The sequence below is a fragment of the Pipistrellus hanaki genome (assembly GCF_964339955.1).
Source record: "Pipistrellus hanaki genome assembly, chromosome: 12".
In the NCBI taxonomy this organism is placed as follows: domain Eukaryota; kingdom Metazoa; phylum Chordata; class Mammalia; order Chiroptera; family Vespertilionidae; genus Pipistrellus; species Pipistrellus hanaki.
Genome location: NC_140514.1, coordinates 51,996,160 through 52,018,163, shown reverse-complemented (window position 1 = coordinate 52,018,163; position 22,004 = coordinate 51,996,160). Strand labels below are relative to the sequence as shown.

The following is a 22,004-nucleotide window of genomic DNA, read 5'->3' as shown; positions in this document are numbered from 1 at the left end:
CTCTCCTCATTCCCTCAAGTTTTTATCAGCAAAGCTCTATCACTGTTTCCTGCAAGTTGATCCCTCTTTAAAAACAAACGACATGTGTTAATACATCAGCACAAAGTGGAAATGCTGGCTTGTTGTCAGCTGCCAACCGGTCACCGGGAAAGGGCTCAGTGTCTAGACAAAGTGGTTAGCTGAGCCAGCCACCACCAGGAAAGATCGAGACTACTTCCACATGCCAATTCTATGAGGAGAAACACTATTCTTCTCAAACTTTATAGTCAGGAAGAAATGCAAGATTTCCCCACCACCATCTGTCCAAAAACAAACACTCTTTTATACCAATCTTTATGTATTTATTCACACATTTGAAAAAAATATCAGAAGTGAAATCATTATGATGACATAAGTAACTACACAGACCTACGTCAATGCAATCAAATTCCCCAAAATCAGAACATGAGCAACACCCAGCTCCATAAAGCTCTACACTCACACTACTGCCCACACCCACCCACGCCTGGCAATCACAGGCGCTAAGTGCAGGCATAACCCAGGGCCTCTTCCTGGCCTGTCAGGTCCTAGGGAGGAGAAGAGAGAACTGATCAATAAAAGCTGGGGCTGTCTGGCGCACCTCTGCTCTGCCAAACTCAAAGAAGGCAAGACAGGAAACATCGGGCAGTTATTTCCTTGGCACACTTCACAGGCAACAAAAAGGCTGAGGGGCTTCAGTTAGTCTCATTTTTAGAACTAAGTAAAAAAAAAAAGGGGGGGGGGGGAATCTGATAATTTCTATTATTTTTTAAAGGGGGAGGGGAGAATTTAAAACGTGATCCCTATTCTTCCAGCAGATGGCAGCGTGACCATAAGCAGAATCAGCAAGGCCAAACTGATGCATCCCATCTGACTGTGACTTCATCTAAACAGCATCGTTTGCTTTTATTTTAGCTCTGAAGAGAAGAGGAAAAGCTTTCAGAGGAGCAAGAGAGTCACATAAACCCATTACACTAGTGTTTGGAGAAGATTTCATCTAATGGTGAAAGATTTCATCACACAGCTTGTCTACAGCCGAGAGCTCCAGGGAGTGGCCCAACCCCACTCCTCTGCCTTTAGCTTCTGAGGTGGACAAGTCCTCAGCGTCCAAACGTGACGTGTGAAAAACAATGCCTAAATCAAAATGTTTTCTAGACAATGGACTAGAGAAATTCTATTCAACTCCCTAATCCCTACCTTTTGACACAAAGATTAAAAAATATATATATATACTTCAAATTCAATTAAGTGAAACACTGAACTAAGTGAAACCTTTAACATCAAAAAATATATATATTAATGTGGGATGTTTTGAGCATCTCCACTGATCCTATCAAAACAGTAATAATATAGGAAGCTACTGTCTGAAAGGATTCATTTCCCAGTGTTCTTGGTAAATGGGCCAAGAAAGGAGGAGCCAAGCCAAATGAACATAGTGTTTGAATATAGCCAGTCCAAAAGAAAAGGCTTTGGTAGTCAGTGGGTGGTATTTGGGAGGCAACAAAATTTCCTGGTACAAACTTGATGTTCCTAAAGATAGAAGCAAGGTGAGGACAAGGCACTTACACTGCCAAGCAACAGTTCACATCTGTTCAACAATAGGACTACCCAGTACCAAGGGACTCCCAATGGCCCCTCAGAGGACCATCAACTGGCCACCTTCACTTTCCAGTTGGACCTTCAGACTAAAGGAAGTCCAAGTGCTGCAGGACTGATGGTGGAAACTGGAATGTTGGCAGAGAAAACTATTCAGAGGAAGCAAAACAAGTTATCCTCTTCTGGCCTGAGGTGCGGTTTGTTCCAGGTTAGCTCAATGGAATACTGAATTGCAAAATGCTTGGCCTGAGAATATGACAACGCCTCCATGGATGCCTCCTTCTCTGTTTCGATAGAGAGAAAAGGCGGTTCTGAATGAAATCAGACACCAGTTACTGAATTATCTTGCACTGGTGATTATTGCAGACGCCTTCCCGTACATGTCCCCGATTCTGAATCAGAGTGAGGGAACAAGACAGAGCTAGCAGCAGCCTGTCCCTTCTTATCCCAAGGCCCTTCAAGCATACTCGATCCGGGCAGGGCCACAACTACTCTCGTTCTTCCGCTCAGAAGACGGGGTGGTGGCCTTGGCTTCACTCCCCATTTCCACCGGCTTAGAGGAGATATAGTCCTTTACTTTGATCTCCATGTTCTTGGCTTTCAGAGTGGCCGTGTGCAGCTTCTCCAAGAAATCCGGCATACCTATTGGGAGAGATGGGAATGTGAACAGGCTGACAAACCAGCAGTGGGCTCAAAATTCCTTCATGGAAAAGCCTATCCTTCCTCAATGTACAGAGAGTGAAAACAACTCATAACCTCTGAAATCCTTTGAAAAGGCATGTGAATCAGGCCACTTAAATCCTAAGTAGCTCTTTCAGGTGATAAATCATTTTTCAGTGGCACATATATCTGCCTATTTTATTTCGACAAATATCCTCTGGATTCTTTCCCTGAGGTACAAGAAGATTCCAGAAGAAAATCACATCAGGGTGCTTTATAAGGCAAGACATTGAAGGGAAAGGTGTAGGCACAGCCATGATGGCTACCCTCTGTTAGGACAGCTGCTGCCCCTTTCTCCAGGTGCCTGTCCTACAACCACCGTATTTTCTCTGCCAGTTTATGTCCCCAATATTATCCAAGAGGAAAAATTTAAGTGCATTAACGCCCATAGTCCATATTTAAGGATTTAAGCAAGCGCTCTTCTTAAAGCTCCCCTCTGAGCACAGATCCTGTCTGGGGCTTCATATTTCTCATCCCTCCAAACCCAGCTGGAGGATTCTACAGCTTTACAATATTCAAGCACAAGCAATAGGGCTCCAGTGACACACGTACTAAGCTTGCTGCTGTCAATAAGAAGCTAGAAAAAAACAAAATGCTCAACACAGGTTCCAAACCATGCACACAAGAGCCCACTCACCACTGGAAACCATCCAACTAACACAGTAGCGAGGAAACACAGTCTGGGGATTGTCACTGTATGTCAACAAGTAGTCAAAGCCGTTCTGGAAAAGAAAAACAGCAAAGATGAAGGTACCTGAATTACCACTGCAGCAGTGGTTCTCAACCTTTCTAATGCCACGACCCTTTAATACAGTTCCTCATATTGTGGTGACCCCCAACCATAAAGATTTTTGTTGCTACTTCATAACTGTAATTTTGCTACTGTTATGAATCGTAATGTAAATATCTGTGTTTTCCGATGGTCTTAGGCGACCCTGCTAGAGGTTGCAACCCACAGGTTGAGAACTGCTGCTATAGAGCCTCAGACCATCGGAAATCACAGATATCTACATTACGATTCATTAACAGTAGCAAACTTAAATAGCAACAAAAATAATTTTATGGTTGGGAACTGTATCAAAGGGTAGCGACATTAGAAAGATTGAGAACCACTGTACTACAGCCTCCATTATCCAGGCCCTCAGGATAACCACGACCTGAGTGTGGGTAAGAGTGCCATTTGTTTTACACTAAGCAGAGGAGTTATTAACACTGAAGACTGTGAAGTTGGCATCCATGGAAGTACCTTGGTTGCAGGCACATCCCCGTTGGGGTGTGTGCAGGCGGCTGGTCGATGTTTCTCTCTCATCGATGTTTCTAGTTCTCTATCCCTGGCCCTTCCTCTTTGCAAAAAATAAAAAAAAAATATTTTAAAAATATATTACATATCAGGTGCTGCCCTGACAAATTTGGCTTAGTGAATAGAGCGTCAGCCTGCAAACTGAAGGGTCCCAAGTTCGATTCCGATCAAGGGCATGTACCCTGGCTGCGGGCACATCCCCAGTGGGGTTGTGCAGGAGGCAGCTCATTGATGTTTCTAACTCTCTGTCCCTCTCCCTTCCTCTCTGTGGAAAATCGATGAAATATATTAAAAATATATATATATATCAGGTGCCAAGTCTCTAATGGGCTTCCCTGGGCAGAAACATTACATCCATGCTGCTGGCAGAAGAATGGGCTCTCTGTGACTCTCACAGTTAGAGGGCATGGGAAGCGTACACGTGCCTTTAGTCTTCTGAGGTGGACTCTGCCTTTTCCCTATGGTCCAGATGTGCATTCTGAGACACTGCTGTGATGAACCTTAGCTGTGAGGACAACTACATGCTGAGTCCCTGAGTCCTTCTAGTGAATTTTCTAATGTGAGGGTGATCTTGATACCCCAACACAAACCCCCAATGGTTAAAGATCTTAATCTTTGCCAGAATGGTATTAACTCTACTCCTGACAGCAAATATTTACATATGGTGCTTAACTATGTGTCAGGGACTGCTTAAATTCTTCCCAACAATCCCAGAATGTAGGACCTATTAGCCCCAGCTTTACAAATGAGGAAACTCAGCTCAGAGAAGTTATGAAACTTGGCCCAAAGTCACCCCCATGACTCTGACCTTGGGGCTCATGTACCCACGTTTTTTGGGTCTGCCCTCTCACTGCCTGACAGTGTGAAGGATGAGGATTAAGAGACTTATAAGTGTCCTGATCTTAGGAGAGGGCACGGAATCAATTATGCTCCACCCAAAGGGGTAAGCGGGAACTCCTCTGTGCCTGCACTTTGTAGGGCAGATGGCCACAACTCCAGGTGGCAGACCTAGACTTTCTCTTGTGCCTTTATACCAAAGTCCATACTCTTTTCCCTGAGTGAATGGTTAATTCTCTTATTCATGTACTCAGTATCATCTGAATGTCAGCTATATGTCTGGCATTGTGCTGGGCGCTATAGAGAAAAGAAAAATGTGCTAATCCTTGTCCTTGGGAACTTCCAATTGGTAGGGTAACTGGGTACCTAAATGTTTGCCATAACAGAGCCATAGATGAATACTATGGAAGTAAACAGGAAGGAGAGGTAAGGCCCAGGCAACAGAAATGGGAACAGTACCCACCACAGAGGCCAGTTATAAAACTTAGGAGACACACATTTTTCGGTCACCATGTTAATCTTGTTGGTATTTCTAGTCTGAGGCTGGTTTGTGTGTTTTAGGTTAAAGTGAATGAGTGTTACCTTGGGGTGGTGGTGAGAATTTAGTTTCAACACAGGCAAAAATGGTAGATATAAAAAACAACTATACAATCCTGTCCTGGCCGGCTCTTTGGCTAGGTTGTCAGCTTGTGCTACCAAAGGGTCATAGGTTTGATCCCTGGCTCCAGGTGGGGCTTATGCAGGAGGCAACCAGTCGATGTGTCTCTCTCACATTGATGTTTCTCTCTCTGTCTTACACCCCACCCCCCTTTCCACTCTCTCTAAAAATCAATGGAAAAATATCCTTGAATGAATATTAACAAAACAAAACAAAAAATTCTTCTCTATAAATAGTTCTGAATTAAACACACAGACCTCCCAGTAAAAAGAGAGGCAAACAGCATATTATTACCTTAGGTGAATAACAATTTCTATGTGGTTTTTAAAATGGTATAAATAAAACAACTTGAGCCCTGGCTAGTGTGGCTCAGCTGGTTGGATTGTCATCCTGTACACTGTTAAGTGTATGGGTGACAACTTGATGAAAACAATAAACCGTACTAAAGAATACAGTTCATATAGCTTTAAAAGACAGAACAAAAATATAAAGTGAAATAGAACTACAAACAGCAAACATTAGAATCAACATGTACAATCAACAAAAATGTTGCTAAAAACAAACAAAATACCCACTAATTTAAAGAAAATATTTTCAAAAAATGGCTAGAGAATTTTAAGGAAGGCAGACAGCGTCAGTCTAACCCAGTGATTTTCAACCAATGTGCACAAGAATTTTTAAGACATGCAACACCCAACAGGGGCACTGACCTCTTCCTTTGGACTGTTAAATTAAAAAATGTCAACAGGCCACACAATAACTGTCTGGTGTGAATGATCCATTATACCTATTTTTTTGTCAGTTCAGCAACAATTATATTTTTTTGGTGTGCCACAGAATTTAAGTAATTAGTTTAAATGTGCCATGAGATGAAAAGGTTAAGTATCGCTGGTCTAACCCTCTCATTTTATAGACAAAGAAAAGGAAGTTGAGAAAGGTTATATATGATCTGCCAATTGTGAAATTTTAACAATTCCTAAAGAATGCTGCTAACCACAGGCTGAGTTAGGGGCTTTCATCTTCTCGTCTCTCAGATAAATGGGACTGTCCTCCAGGTCTATCAGCCCACAGCAGAGGTCCCCAAAGTGTGGTCCCCAGTCCAGTAGCATCAGCCTCATCTGAGAACTAATAAAAATGCAACTTCTCAGGCTCCAGTGGATTCCGAGAACCAATGCACCCAGGCCCTCTCCATTTCAGATAAAAGGCATTTCTTGAGAAAATTCCAAAGCCACCACACATCACCTCTTGAATGATATAAACTCACCTCATCAAATGACTTGTGGGGACGGATAACCATTTGGGATTCATATGATTTGACCCTTACAAATTCTGGAGACTCTGGCACACTAGGGTGCTCCACAGCGCTGATAAGGAGAAAAATTAAGGAAACTGAGTAACAATGTCTACATACAAAATAGCACAGGAGATAAAGTTATGAGAAAAATCTAAAAAGCTGACACTAATATTTAAAATACAACAGAGAAGCCCAGCCACAGTGGCTCAGTTGTCTAAGTGTCATCCCATACACTGAAAGGTTGCAGGTTTGATTTCCAGTCAGGGCACCTACCTGGGTTGGGGGTTCAATCCCCAGTTGGGGAGTGTACGGAAAGCAACCAACCAATTGATGTTCTTCTCGTAGTATATCAATGTTTCTCTCTCCCCCCCTCTCTCTAAGCATGTCCTCTGGTGAGGATTAAAGAAATAAATAAAATGTAACTCTCTCCTCCCTGCCTCTCCTCCACTCTCTCTAAAAATCAATGGAAAAAAATATCCTCAGGTGAGGATTAACCAAAAAATAAAATAAATAAAAGACGAGTCACCAAGACAAATGAACACAAACTAACTTCTAAGACAAAGTGAGTTTACTTGGTAAATCCCAGTTCACTAGGCCTTGTGTTGAAGACAAAGCACTTCTTACGCTTTAATGAAAAGCATATATCCCTTTAAACTCATGTTCTAGTTGGGATGGGAGGGGCCTGGGCTTCACTTATATAAGGGCACTGAGAACATGCAAACCCACTATAGACATACAGGAGTAAAGGACACAGCTAACAGAACTCATCAGGAATCCCAGGTAACCATACATACCGTGACACCAACACCATCACATTGTTGTCCTGATCCACGCTGTACCGCCGAACATAAACATAATCCCGGGAGTACATTGGATACTAAAAAAAAAAGTAGGAGCAGGATTATTGTTCTGCCTCATATGTATGTGGTAAAAGTAAAGCCAGAAGTGAACATACTCACAGGAAAATGTGTGACCCAGTGAAGAACCTCAGAGCCACTAACGACGTCCCTCTCAATCACCTCCAGCTTGATTACCAGGGCATCCCACTTTTTCCTGTACTCTGTGTCCAGCTATGGAAAGAGAAAAGACCCAAGAGATTTAAAACAAAAGCTGCAGAAGCCTTCCCCAGATACTTGGGTCTCTGACCTAAGGTCTTCCTTGTGAAATTGTGATCCAACCTAAAAGACAGCGCTATAGTGTGAAAGACATGGCTGTGTTTACTACATGTAAGTCTTAAAATCTCTTCTTGTAGGCCAATACTGGTACCTTGGAAGTGAATCTTAATAAGAAAAAGATAAAATAAAGAACAATGTAAGGGGGGAAAAAAATACTCCATCAGGCACATACGCCTGAGAAAAATACAATAGATAATGATACAAATGTGTAAGGGTAAAACAATTCTAACAGTTTTAAACAGACAAAAAGTACAAAATGATGAGCAGACACCTCATACAAAGAAATGCAAGTAGCATATTTTTTTAAATTTCCAACATCACTAGTAACTAAGGAATTATAAAATGAGACACTATCATACATATCTAAACCAATAAAAATTCAATGTAAATTCACGAAGTTCAGTCCTTCGGGGAAATGTGTGCACTTGCATATCATAGTGGGTGCTATAATCACCAACTAGTTTTGAGGGGGTAGAAGTGGTCCTGTCCCCACTAGACAAAGAAATTGTAGCAAATGTTTTCCCCGATGCTATTCAATGTAAGATGAGGGTACATAGGTGGATGAACGTATTGAAGCCACAATATAATTTCTGAGTCAGAGAAATTATTCATGTGGATGGTGGCTAAGTGAATTTCCAGGCTTAACGGCTCCAAATTAGGGAAGAAAAATTACTCACCTGAACATTGAAGAACTGCCGGGGTGTAACATCTGTGTAGGTTCCAAAAACTAGAATGATAAGAATCAGGGATGTTTACCACACTCTCATCACTCACCATATTCCTATCATTTTACTGTATTTCAATTATAGTACTGACAGATCTTAAAGGGAAATTCAGAAACTAAAAGTCATATTGGGTGGCAAAGACATCCTACTGCATAGTTCAGCAAAGAAGACATTGTGAGACTCTTGTCATCTAAGAGAGGAAAAACAACAAACAGTAAACCATGGCAAATTCCCTCAGAAACAACCAGAAAGACAATTTAGAGTCTGAGGAACACAAGTCCTGAGCACCTGGGTAACCGTGAAACCCACCAGGCAGCCACGCTGGACTCACCTCTGTACTGGTAATGGTGGCTGCCTGCAATAGGGCGCCGCCACAGTTTAAAGTGTTTCTTATCCATCACCATTTCCCATGGTGCCGCCTTTTTGCCCCCTGAATCTTCATTTCCTTCTGTTTGGGATTTTGGTTCTGGAGGGTGGCGCTCAACCCCAGGGCTCTGAAACACAGCTGACATTTCCTCCAACCGTTTCATCTCATCGATGGACCTGGAAAGGGGAAAAACAAGAGTTATGTTGCAGGTGATTGGAGTCAGCTCTGGGAAATAACATGTCCACACAAAGACTTATAAAAGAATGGTGTGGGTTTAAAACAGTATAAAGTGTGAATAAAAATGTGAGTTCTCTCTCTAAGCATGTCCTCCAGTGAGGATTAAAATAAAATAAGAGCCCTGGCTGGTGTGCTCAGTGGTTAAAGCATCAGCCTATGCACTAAAGAGCTGCAAGTTCGATTCCGACTCCAGTATTCATTAACTAGCATATTGAATTACTGTCCCTATTTCTTAACCTGGAAAGTGGGGGTAACAATAGTGCATATCTCAAAGTTGACTGTAAGAATTAAATACACTTACATGTAAAGTGATTTGTACGTGGCACATAATTAGCTCACAAATGTTAACTATTAAGGTTTAGGACTGTCGAAGATCATTTAGTACCCTTTGTCCATTTTTTGTTGTTTATTTTTAATTGGGTTCTTTATCTTCCTATTACGTTATGAGTATTTATATATATGTCCTCCCCTCTTAAAAATTCATATACCATCCTTTTACAGTATACAATTTAGTGCTTTTGAGTATAGTCATAAGGTTGTGCATCCATCACCATTAATTCCAGAACATTTTCATCACACCCGAAAGAAATCTATATCATCAACAGTCACTTCCCATTCCTGCCTCCCCACAGCTCCTGGCAACCACTACTACTGTCTCTATGGACTTGTCTATTCTGGACATTTCATATAAATGGTATCCTACACTATGATCGCATGTGTCTTTTTTTTTTTTTTTTTACATCTAACCTATTTTCAAGGTTTAGTCATGATTTTATTCTTCTATGACTAAACTAGTGGCCCAGTACACGAAATTCATGCACACTAAAAGGGAATTAGAGAAAATATTTTAATATTGCTATTTGCCCTTTCTCTACAATAGAAGTATCAGAGATGAAAGAAAATGAATAAATGTATATGAAAATATTTCTCCTGTCAGTTTGGGAAATGTTGCAGGACCCCAAGTCAAGTCCACGCCCACCTGAGTGCACCTTGAAATCATGCAAGACCCAGAACCAGCTGACCCCACCCCCATTGGGTGAGATCCAGACCTGGCCGGCCCTACCAGGAGGCAGGCACAGCCTAAGCCTCTCTGGGTAGGGGGCACAGCCTCAAGTCCCCTGGCACACCTTTAGGTATTCCAGGGCAGTGCCAGGATGAGGGGCGTGGCCTGAAATCTTCCATCAAGCTCCGTTTTCCATTTATTTGTCTTTCAATGATTTTTGTAGTTTTCACTATCATTCACTTTTGTTAAATTTACTCCTTAGATTTTATTCTTTTTTATATTAATTATAAATGTATTATAATTGTTTTAATTTAATTTTTGGATTGTTCATTGTTAGTGTATAAAAATATGGTTTTTAAATATTGATCATGTGTTAGGGGCAGAAATAGAATGTTGGGGACTAACTATAAGAAATATTAGTCATGCTCTGTAAACTGTCATTGTTCTGTTCTGATTAGAGAAAGCACATTCTAACCTGCCTGGAGTTGTATGCCCTGGGACATGGGAACTAACATGGAATTCAGTCCATCCTCCTTTTCCAAAACTGCCTATCATTATAGAAAGACTAGAGTCCCAGTGCACGAAATTCATGCACGGGTAGGGTCCCTAGCAACTGCTGGCCAGGACCTTCCTTCGTTCTGAGCCGCCACTGGTGGCCAACACATGTCATAGTGAATAATTAAACCTCTGGTCTCCTGGATGAACTTCTGAGGGAACACTTTGCATATTAGGCTTTTATGTCTATAACAGAGGCCCAGTGCATGGGATTCATGCACTCATGGGGGATGTAGCCTGTGGGGATCAGCCCGCTGTGGGAGCGCTGCTCATCCTTGTCAGCCCAGCAGCTGTGGACCTGTCCTCTGAGCAGCTGCTCCCTGATCTGGCATCTTCCATGGATCTGGTCACCTCTCCAGGGGACCCAGTCAGGGCCAAGCCCAGGGACAACAGCACTGGGAAGGTGGCAGAGTAGGCCTCAGTACTGCGGTGGCCATGAACCCACCTCTCAGCCTCCAGGGTCAGCTCTTTGGGCTGTGGGTATCCAGAGGAAGCAGCAGGGAGTAAGGAGGAGGAGCCTGGGGCGAGGAGGCAATGGTCTAAGTCCAGTTTCCTGCACATCAGCCAGGGTTTGCAACAGGAACAGCAGCTCATCCCGGTCAGCCAAGCAGCGTGCCCACTGTGGTAGTACACTGACCACCAGGGGGGCAGCTCCTAGTCCTCAGTGCATGTCACAGCAATTGGTCCACCAGTCGTTCTGCCATTGTCACTGGGCTTTTATTATATAGGATCGATTTACAACCTAGGGGCTGAAACAATCTAGTCCTGAAGTCCCCCCTTCCCTTTCCCACCCTTCAACCCCCAGCTCCTATATCCTGTAATCTGATCCTGGAGGCCGCCTGGAGACACCCACCCACTGTGACCCACCTCCCCCCAGTCAGCATTGTCCTCTATAACCATTATACCTTGCCTACTTTCCCATGCCTGTAATTCTTACTTTCCCATGTAATCTTTGTCTTTCTACCCAATATAAGCAGCAGACTTATGGGGAGGGGTAGAGCAGATTTTCATGCATGAGTTGCTGCTCTTTCATACTGCCGGCATTATTGGAATAAACACTCATAGATGATTCAATCCCGTCTCTGCTTATTTGGCTCAAGTAGTGATGGGCAGCCTAGACCCATTCCATTAATTGTCTGGTTACATATCCTGCAACCTTGGTGAACTCATTTATTAGCTCTAATAGGTTCCTGTGGATTCCTTAGGATTGTCTATAGGATGATCAGGTCAGCTTCAAATAAGAGATAGTATTACTACTTCTATTCCAATATGGATGCCTTTTATTTCATTGCCTTGCCTGATTTCCCTGGCAAAAACATGCAGTACAATGTTAAATAAAAGCTGTGAGAACACACTGTCTTGTTCCTGATCTTAGGGGGAAAGCTTTCAGTCTTTCACTATCCACTATGCAGTTAGCTAGCTGTGTTTTCCATTGATGCTCTTTATCAGCTTGAGGACGTTTTCTTCTTTTCTCTATCAAATGTATTTTTTTAACAAGAAAGGTTGGATTTTGTCAATGTTTTCCCCAGCATTTATTGAGATGATCATGTGGTTTTTGTCCGTTATTTTTTAATTTATTTTTTATTGTTGACAATATTACAGATGCCCTCTATTCTCCTTTATCCTATTAACATAGTATATTAAATTGATTTTTAAATTTTTATTTATTTTTTCAATATATTTTTATTGATTTCAGAGAGGAAGAGTGAGGGAGAAATAGAAACATCAGTGATGATAGAGAATCACTGATAGGCTGCCTCCCACAAACTCCCCACTGGGGATCAAGCCCACAACCCAGGCATGTGCCCTGACTGGGAATCAAACTATGAGCTCCTGGCTCATAGGTCGATGCTCAACCACTGAGCAGCACCAGGGGTTATTTATAGATGATGAACTAACCTTGCTTTGCTGGGGTAAATCCCACTTGTTCATGTGTATAAAATCCTTTCAATATGCTGCTGGATTCAATTTGTTACTATTTTGTACAAGACTATATAAATCTTTAAAACATTCAAAACAATACTGTTACAGGACAGTGAAAAGCTAGGAAAATTCCATGGCAAGTGGAATTGGGAAACTGAGACAGTAAGTTTAACAAGGCCAAACAGTATGGCATTTCGCAGCCAACTTGTAAAAGTACAGCCCTTTATCTTCCCCAGCCAAGGACACTTGAGAGAAAACGGTTAAAAGCCTCCTTAAGAAGAGAATGCAGGAAAGGACAGGGGAAGGGGAAAGAAAAAAAGGGCAGTTTTTTTTTTGTTTTGTTTTGTTTTTTTTGTCTCTTTAACTCCCTAACAGAGAAGCCAGCAGTCTCAAGACGTGGTAAGATAAAATTGCCAGGTACTTCTCATGAATTCTGGGAAGGCCACAACAAAGTAAAAAAAAAAAGATCACGAGAATTAATCTATACCAAGATATTCAACAGAGAAATCTGAAACATATAAACAGGAGGGTATATTCAGAAAGCCTCAAACCCCACCCAACTCACTCACTCTTCAGATTATCTGAGAAGCCATGCATGTGACAGATTTGCTTTGCCTCCTTAGTGAATTTGCTTAAATTGCTTCAGTAATTTGGGTTTATCACAATTCAATCAGGATCTCATTTAAATTCATTGGTAGTAGAATCGAGGTAGAGATAAGCCGTCTCCCTATGAATTGGTGCTGTCTGACAATACGTTTTCTGGGATCTGGACTGCCTGTAACAAGGCCATATTATCACACTAAGTGTCATTTTAAGACAGGCCAATAAGCCAGGACAAATGGAATAGAGAAACTGAGACAAAGCTGAACAAACTGACAGAGCAATTTACAGCAGATACAAATCACCTTGCTAGAAATAACATCTAGGCCTCAGTTGTATTTCAGGTCAAGAAGAGCAGCAAAACCAGTTGTGATGACTGACAACCCCCTGCCCTGACACTGACCAACCAGTGGAGACTGCCTCTCTGAAGGAGCACGCCTAGAAAACATGAATATTCCCTTGAAACCCTCCCCAGAAACCTCTCCTAAGATTCCCACCAATGAGAAAGAAAGAAAGCCTCAAGACCAAGGAGCCGGTGTGTGCTTTCCCTTGGGGGAGCATCTCCCAATTCCCTCTCCCCTCTTCCTCCCCCAAGGACATGCATCTTCTATGAGACTGGCAACCTAGGGATCAACGGGCAGTGGCAGCTTATCGCAGGCTAGATAGATCCTTGAACCTGTTCCCAAGGTCCCCCTTTTCTCTGACTTCCCAGAGAGCTAGGGCAGCCCAGCCTAGGCTCTCCTGTTGCTTCTCCTATACTAAGCCCTTTCTTGTCTTACTGTCCCCAGTTTTAATAAATGTTCCCCACAGTCATCTGGACTCATCCTGTAAAACTTTTCCTGCACAAAGTAAAGACCCACACACTACAGGCTGGCCCCTAGGCAGACTAACCAAGGGCCAGGTTCCCTTTCCAGTAACAATTATTCATTATACATAAAATACAAAAGAATAAGTTTTATTTATAGTATTTTATTTCTTAAAAATAACTGTATATGCAACATTCATGGTACTCTTTAAGATCTTTTTATATATCCGAGAGCATTTCATAATTTAAAACATGGCTGTATTTTCCCCTTAACCTTTAAATAGCAGACATGAAAGAAAAAAATCTTTGGCTATGTCATTTACAACTCTTCTGTGATTCAAGACTAAAAAAAGATACCAACTACTGATACATGCCACCCCCCCCCTTTTTTTTTTCTCCTCTTCAACCTTCAGTAAAAAACCCTCAAAAGTTCAAGATTAATTTCCAGGCAATTGACCAAATACATTTACTATATTTACTTTCTATAGAAATGTATCATATTATAATTAATTCATCTTTATATCTGCCTTCCTTACTAAACTATGAATTCCCTGATGGCTCAGAATCAGTCATTTGCATATTTGTATCCCCAGCCCCTAACAAGTGCCTGGTAAGCATTAGATGCTCAACAAATGTTTACTGAATAAATTTAACAAATAAATTAACATGAAAGCAGGCCTCAATAATTCAAATTCTTATTAAAGCCCTACCTGTTTCCACCTGTAAAGAAAGGGAGGACATTATTTCTTGAAGGTTTCTAAAATTTCAATTCTCTGAATTATCAACCTTACAGTTAAATGAAAGTATTTACACAGGGAAATTTGTTATTATGATGGCCTGAAATCTTTTTCCATTTGGGGAGAATCAAAGAATAGGTGGGATGCCACCCCTTCTCTTTGAGAGCATAGCTCCTGATTTCAGTGAGGTCAGACATCTGAGATGTCTGGTAGACTGAATCTTGAGGAAATGAGAAAGGCATGGGATCCTTTAGAGATTATTCTCAGTGATCCTGAGGGAGATGAGAGTGCAGTAGTGCAACCAGTCCATGGAAAACAAAATCAGCAGCGATGAACCTAAGATCATTCCTAAAGTTAGATGGTCTTGGCAGTTCTCTTGGTCAACCTGTTCTTTGGCATTCTTACCAATGTTTTGTATGACCTAATACCTTTCTGATTAATTCCCTTTTGTCTTAAGTTAACCAATATTGGTTTTTTTGTTTGCAAACAAGAACCTTTTATTTATACTGATGTTCTGAAAAAAGGTTTAACCTGTAGGGAGCAGCTATAGGGTTAAGCCTTGGACTAACTTTTTGGCAAAGCCACAAACAAGTCCCAGCTTAAAAATCATTAAGCTTGACCTTATGAGCTCCCTAGATCCTTCCAGGGTAGCTAATGGGTTGTGGGAGGTGCAACAAGTGCTAGCAAAACAAGTGAAGCTCACAAGAACGCTGTAACTACGGTGACCACTACCTTGTTTACCTCTGACTATAAAATAAAGGCTCAGATTGCCGGCTGATCTCCCTCCCTCCGTGGCCTCAGCCAGACAGAGGAGATCCATCCAGCCCCAGCTTGTTTTCTTTGAGAACCAGTCAGGTATCACATGGCCACTTTTCAGGACTAGTAAAGCATCCTATAATTAAAATAAACAACACTCCCAAACGTCATTCTTATCACATTATAAAGACAAGCAGGGATATCTTATTAAAAGTACATCAGAGGTTCACTAAATTACACAGTAATAAGGTTTTGAGAAAATTAAACTACAGAACTATAAGCTTAATGGCCTCCTAAGACTCCAGGTGGCACAGAGCTCTGAACCATATAACTCAAGTGGCCTTTTATTAAAATTATGAGACTAAGTTCCTACAGGGGACAAGAAATGACCTATGAACAAATAACATTTATTCTTTGAATAGCACAATATGAATGCTGGAGCAAGACTGCATCAGGAAAAGGTAAATGATTACCTCCCCAGGTTCAACATCTCTGAAAGGTCTCAAATGCTAAATGCTGACATGACAGATCCAGGTGCACCAAGCCACTCAATACCCTGTATGCAAAGGAAGGAAAACCTCTCACTACATATCTGTGTAGCCTGCTGTCCCAAATCTCATTTGGGCAGGATAGATGTCTACACCTTGTTATCTAAGAGACTTAAGTAAAAAGGACAAAAAAGATTATTCCAAAAATAGTAACAGAATCAGCAGATTGGTAAGAGGATCAAGGAAAGATAGCCAATGCTTCTTTCCTTTCTCCAAAACTAAAGTGGGCTCGATATTTGAGAAAGGCTGGACTGAGAGCTATGAAAATTAAAGACATTAGACGGAAGAGTAAGTATAACCATGGTTGGTTCATCTATGGGGTCCTGCCCTCAGTGTAGAGTTTGAAACAAGGCTAAAAAATGACTCAAATGAAGCCAACCATTCAAGACAACTGACTCATTTCACATAATCCCCTCCTCAAATTCCAAATTGTCAAAATTAGAGACTTTTAAGTATAGCTGTTATGGGGCTCACCTAGAAATAAAAGACATCAACTACCTCATAGCAATTCTGGGCCAAATGGCTAATGGTAAATAGTGAAGAGAATATTAAAAAGTTCAAGTAAGCTTTTACGTAGTTCTATAAGAAGGGTATATCAGTAAAATACCCTCAAGTGACAGTGGTTTAAAAAAATTATTTAAGTCAAAAGGACATTTTGTTGATCATTTTTATCTAGTTAATACAATAGCATACTAAAAAGTATTCTGAACGCCCTGAAAGGCAAAAATGAGAACAAGTCACTTTTCTGTACGAAACTTTACTGGCAGTTATTTACTCAAATTTCTAGAGGGAAGAACTGTTCGCTCTAGAAATTTGAGTATATAACTGCCGTAAAGTTTTTAAAAAGAGGGGAGGTTAATGGGAGATTTTCCCCTAGCCTTGCATATTTCTTAACTTCCTTCCTCTTTTTGTTCCTGTAATTTTTTCTTAATGTTTCAAAGTAATCAAAATTTACTATCCCCTGACCTATACAGCTCAGTGGTTGAGTGTCAACCCATGAATCTCAGGTTCGATTCCAGGTCAGGGGATATGCCCGGGTTGCAGGCATTGATCCCCGGTACAGGAGGCAGCCAATTTGTTTCTCTCATCGATATTTCTATCTCTCTCCCTTCCTTTCTCTCTAAAAATCCATAAAAATACATTAAAAAAATACTACTGTGTTTTTTCCATAAGATTTGCCCTGGACTCACAGAATTCAAAGTAGCACCAAAAATAGTAAACTGTTTTGTTGGTTTAATTAAAGCTAAGTGGGTTAGAATACTAGACACCAAGCATTAAAAGGCTTGATTTCTACATCTGGTGTCCTTCTTTTCTCAAATTTTATTCCTGTTGCTAGATTAATGAGATGTTACTTATTATTAAAATGATCTTGAACACAAAAGAATAGAAAGCAAGGTTATTCTTTTTCATTCCGAGTAGAAACTCAAATAACATAAGAAAACATGTACCACTGTAAAGCACACATTTAAAGCAGAGATACCCTGCACACTCCATCACTGTTTAATCAAGACAGCAGCCAATTAGTTTGTACCAGCTCAAGTTGGTACAGAAACAGCACAGAAGAGCTAAAGGCTGTGATTTAAGGGCCCTGGGACAATTATTCTCTTCTTCCATTAACAATGAAAGAAATGCACTTGTCCGGAGGCACATTCAACTGTTCCATCAAAGCTACCCCAAATCACCTCGCCAGAACAAAAACCTAAGGTGTTCTAAGCTAGCTATGACAACCTCAGCAGTGCCTCTGTTAAAGCAAACACTCGGCAAAAGAAGTTAATCTGTACCCAGAATATTGTATTAAATGAAATATAAATATGAGAATTTATTATAATAGAATAAAGATCCATGGAACTACTGTATATAGTTGAATAGCATATTGTTTGCCTCCCTATCAAGATAACAAATATTTTTTTAAAATCCTCAAAATGGGTAACTTGATCAAATTTTAAGCATATGACGGACTTCAAGCATGAACTGGACAATAAAGTGTAGATGAGGACCTTTACTGTAACAACCCTGGAGAGGGTCAAAAGGCACCTTAAGTGTTCTGACTGGCCTTCACCTAAGCTTAAGAAATTCTCAGGCGGGTTAACCCAGAGCAATACCTCTTTAGGAGTTGGATTAGAACCAAGATTATTTCAACTGCCTCCCCCTTTCAAAAACAGCCAGAAGAGAGGGAAAAGGAATGAATACTAGGCCTGGCTATCAGCTGGTCTGATCTTTCTGCCCCAGTGGATAGTTTTAACTACTAAATCCAAGCATTTACAGCTTTGATTTCCTATCTAATTTCCCCCTCTAACTCCTGCAAATAAGGGAGATCTACTAAACAGAGACTCCAGGCCATTTCTCCATAAAAACATATGGAGTAAGCAAAGAATGTCACCTGCCCCCTAGGCTCCAACACCATTCAACTCCCAAAACATCTTCCCTCTCTTTTGTAGCCAGTAGCCCTTTTCTGGTCTCTCTCCTCTTTCCCAGAGATCCAACCGGAATTTCCCCACAAACTTCACCACTGTGAAACAAGTGTATTTCATCCTCAAAAACAAAATGAAAATTCAAACAGCTAATGGATAATTTCTCAATTTAAAAGTTTCCCTTTATATCTTACACCTGAGACTGCTACATTAGAAATGGCCAAGCAGCAAAAGAATACTAACAAAAAATAAGCAAACTACCAATCATGCTTTGGTATCTTAACTTTTTGTGTGAATAAGACTGTTTGTAGCTATGATTTTAAATTGCATGTATAAAACAGTCATCATCCCTGCTAGGAAAAGTTACCAATTCTTAAGGTAAACTTGCAATACCCACAACTCACCGTGTTGCCTAAATATGCCTGGCATCTGGGTGCTACACCTCCAAACAGGTCACAATATTAACCTTAATTAAGTATTTCCATTTCTAACCAAACTAAAAATGTGAAATAACAGAAGAAAAATATCTGGGATAAACAGACTTGCATGGGATTTACGGCGGGAAGGGGGGATGGGCTGTTCTAGGTTCCTGAAATCAGTTACATAGTTCAATGGGCACAGAGTATGTGTGGTGGGGGGAGAGACCAGTTTAAGAATATCTGTTAAAAAGAAAATACAGAGACAATGTAAAGCAAGAGCTGAAGCAAAGGCTTCTCTAGGATATATTACTTGAAAACTATAAGGACTCCGATTTCGAGTCACAGGTTGACAACCTCAATCAATGACACGCACTTTTCACGCGGAGGTTTAATAGCACAATTTCAGAGCTAGTGAAACAGTACTCTCAAAGTCCTAGTCACAGTAGTAGTAAAACACTGACCTAATTCTTATAGGTTAAAGTGTCTGGACTACTGGCTTGTGACAGGTGGGCAAAATCATTTCCAGCTTCATCATTCTCCCACAAAAGTCACAATGATGAGAGTTCTCCTGGCACTTCTGACCAAGTCCCATTTTGAATGAAGCCACTTTGTGAACTGCATGTCTAACCCCTTACGTCAGACTTGAAACCTTGAATTTGCACCTTTCTGGGTGTGTTCAAAATTAGGCTAACGACGGTGCAAACAAGTGCCTTACACATCTCATATTATTTGTTGCTCCCCATTCCAAGTCTCTCTCTACATTAACCTACACGACCTGCTATTTCCAGCCGGACAGATCACGTTAACAGAGGAAAGTAAAAACAACAACAACATCAGGGATTGCTCAAACAGGAGCCAGCTACTGCACCATCGCTTCAAGGACTACCGGGTGCGGCCCCAGGTTCAAGGTCCCGCCCTACCATCCGGGGCCGCGCCACTGTCCTCCCCCCCCCCCCCCCCCAAAGCAGGGCCTACCTCTGCAGCTCCTCCTCCTTGATCCGCTCCTCGTCCCAAACGAAGCCCGCAACCGCCGCCATCACGGCCGAGACATGGCCAGCTCGGCCCCGCAGCCGGCGCCACAGGCGGCCCAGGAGTACCAGCCGCGCGCTCTCCGAGTAGAGGCGGCCGTAGAGCTGCGCGATCTGCTGCGCGCGACGCACGCGCAGGCCCGTCACGAAGCGGCACTGATTGGCCAGCAGGGCGAGCAGGCCCCCGCCCCGCGGCACGGCGCCCGCCGCCACCGCCGCCGCCGCCGCTGCAGCCGCGGCTCCCACCAGCCTCCGCGGGAACATGCCGCCAGCCGGACGCCCCGGACAGAGGAACGATTCTTCGCGGTGTCGGCGGGCTCCTGCCGACGCTCCTAGTTGGTCAACGCCAAGCCTGCCATGTCTCTCTGCGGCAACCGGTGAGGAGGGGTCCACTTTGAGGCGGTCCACTGTGACCGCTGCAGGAAGCGGACGTGGGCCGGGGATGGGAACCTGGTGGGCGGCGGGTACCAGCCTCTTCGGTGTCCTCACGCCGGCTACCGGGGCCGCAGGGCGGAGCGCGCGGGGAGCAGCGAGGCAGACGACTAGACCCCTGGCATTCCTCACCCGCCACACACGCTGCCCACTTACAACCTACTCGCCTCTCTGCAGCCCGTGCTCTAATTGGGCGCCTCCCGGGCTCCTCGCTGCTGATTGGCCGCAGCAAGTGCTCGTAACCGTTCCTTCCCGCCCCTTCGCGCACGCGCCGGGGCTTCTCTCTAGCAAGGTAGGTGGCGCTGAATGGGAACTAGTCAAGGGCGCTCCGAGAACGACCCTCGGCCCCGTCGCCGCCGCCATTTTCGAGCTGCCGACCCCGCCCCGCGGAGGAAGGGGTGTGGCCAGGTGCTTCGTAGCCCAGCGCGGTGCTTCGTAGCCGCACTTACTAGGCACTTAGTACTAGTTTGAGGTTTGGGTGGGAAGGGGCGTTGGGCTTGTCTCTGTGGAGGCTCTGGGGTGTTCAGTTAGTTGCGGTAGTGTGGCCTGGCGGCAGTTGCCATCACACCATTCTCGGCCTCGCCTCTGGTTGTCCCCGAATATCTGGGACGCGGAGACAGTTCCCCGGGGTCGGAGTCTAATCTTTGCAAATCAGGAAGGACACGCTTAGAGCCCCGCACTTTGGAGAGCCACGTGGGCAGGTGGCCCGTCTGAGTCGGGAAAAGCGGGAGCCCTTTGGGGTTAGTTGCATTTACTCTGGGTCAGTTCCTGCCCCCCTCCTAGTGACCCAAAGGCACCAGCTTGAGGGGGTGAACGGGTTTCCTAAAACCTACTTTGCAGCTCTCATGAGAAGCCTGGCTAAGTGATCTCAAAGGGCATTCAATGACTCTGTCGCTAACCTCATAAAAATGAAGTTGCTGAGTGTCCAATAGGAAAACCTTACACTAAATTGTTTCTAGTTTTTTTCCACTTAAAGTACCTTGTAGACAGATAAAATATCGAGAAGGACATCTTGATATTAAAGGGACTGTGCTCGTTCCAAGGCAATGCATTAGAAATTTTTCTCTTACTCTATCTAGTGGAGCAATTTTAGATGTTTTTAATAAAATACATTTTTCCAAAAAGAGAACAAGAAAATCATGCTTTACAGGGAGCTGAAATTTATATCTATCCTATCCAGACTGTCTGATTTTACTCTGGGGGTTGGTATTGATGTTTATTTTCCCTTGAAAGCAGGAAAGGAGAAAGGGATATATAACAGAAAGTAGTATTTTACACTATGTTGAGCCAGGCTTTTTCTCAGCGATGGTAAGATGGCCAGGAGGGGGCAGTTGGCAGAAAGGTTGAACTTTACTACTGTCCTGCTTCCTGATTAAAAGAAGTTTAGCACTCTGCTTGGTCTTTTTGTTGTGTTCCTGTTTTTAATTTCTTTTATCAAAATGAGTTCCTCCAATCCTTCCATTTGCCTCCATCTTTACTGCCTCTTTCTCTTAGTACATAAACACAATCAAGCCTATCATCAAATATCTTTGAAAAAAATGAGACTTTCTCTTCTTTTGTCCAGATACCACCCCTTCTCTTTTCTTTCACAGCTCTGATTTTGTTTTTTAAAGGATAGCATAAATATACTTGCTGTCTCCATTTCTGCATCTATCTAACACTTCTTCCTCCTTAAAATTAAAAAAATTAATATCTTCTATACCATTTTCTCAACCACTTTTTTGTTTAGACCTTAACAGTACTCTCTAGCCTAACCTCCCAATCCATTGTCAACAAACTCGCTTGTGTGTTCCAGAACAACATTGAAAAATGTAATTCCCTTTGTATATATTTTAAAAAATACATATTTTATTGATTTTT

The 22,004-nt window shown here is 42.5% G+C and overlaps 1 protein-coding gene across 1 annotated transcript; it reads right to left on the bottom strand.

Moving 5' to 3' along the window:
• Window positions 1–319: 319 nt before the first annotated feature.
• On the bottom strand, window positions 320–20,299 carry STARD7 (StAR related lipid transfer domain containing 7). Its single transcript, XM_084900150.1, has 8 exons — window positions 19,660–20,299; window positions 8,655–8,866; window positions 8,276–8,325; window positions 7,383–7,493; window positions 7,218–7,300; window positions 6,394–6,493; window positions 2,972–3,056; window positions 320–2,256 (listed from the first exon to the last, which is right to left on the bottom strand). Exons 1-8 carry the CDS (start codon window positions 19,974–19,976, stop codon window positions 2,072–2,074), a joined length of 1,143 nt encoding a protein of 380 aa, XP_084756276.1. The 5' UTR covers window positions 19,977–20,299; the 3' UTR covers window positions 320–2,071.
• Window positions 20,300–22,004: the final 1,705 nt, after the last annotated feature.

What these genes read in the sequence shown, in the direction of transcription:
- STARD7 (XM_084900150.1), bottom strand. Translation starts at nt 19,976, where the DNA reads ATGTTCCCGCGGAGGCTGGTGGGAGCCGCGGCTGCAGCGGCGGCGGCG. An exon ending in CCACCATTACCAGTACAGAG is followed by an intron (nt 8,326 to 8,654) that starts GTGAGTCCAGCG and finishes TTATCATTCTAG; the next exon opens with TTTTTGGAACCTACACAGAT. An exon ending in GTGATGGTGTTGGTGTCACG is followed by an intron (nt 6,494 to 7,217) that starts GTATGTATGGTT and finishes TCTCCTTATCAG; the next exon opens with CGCTGTGGAGCACCCTAGTG.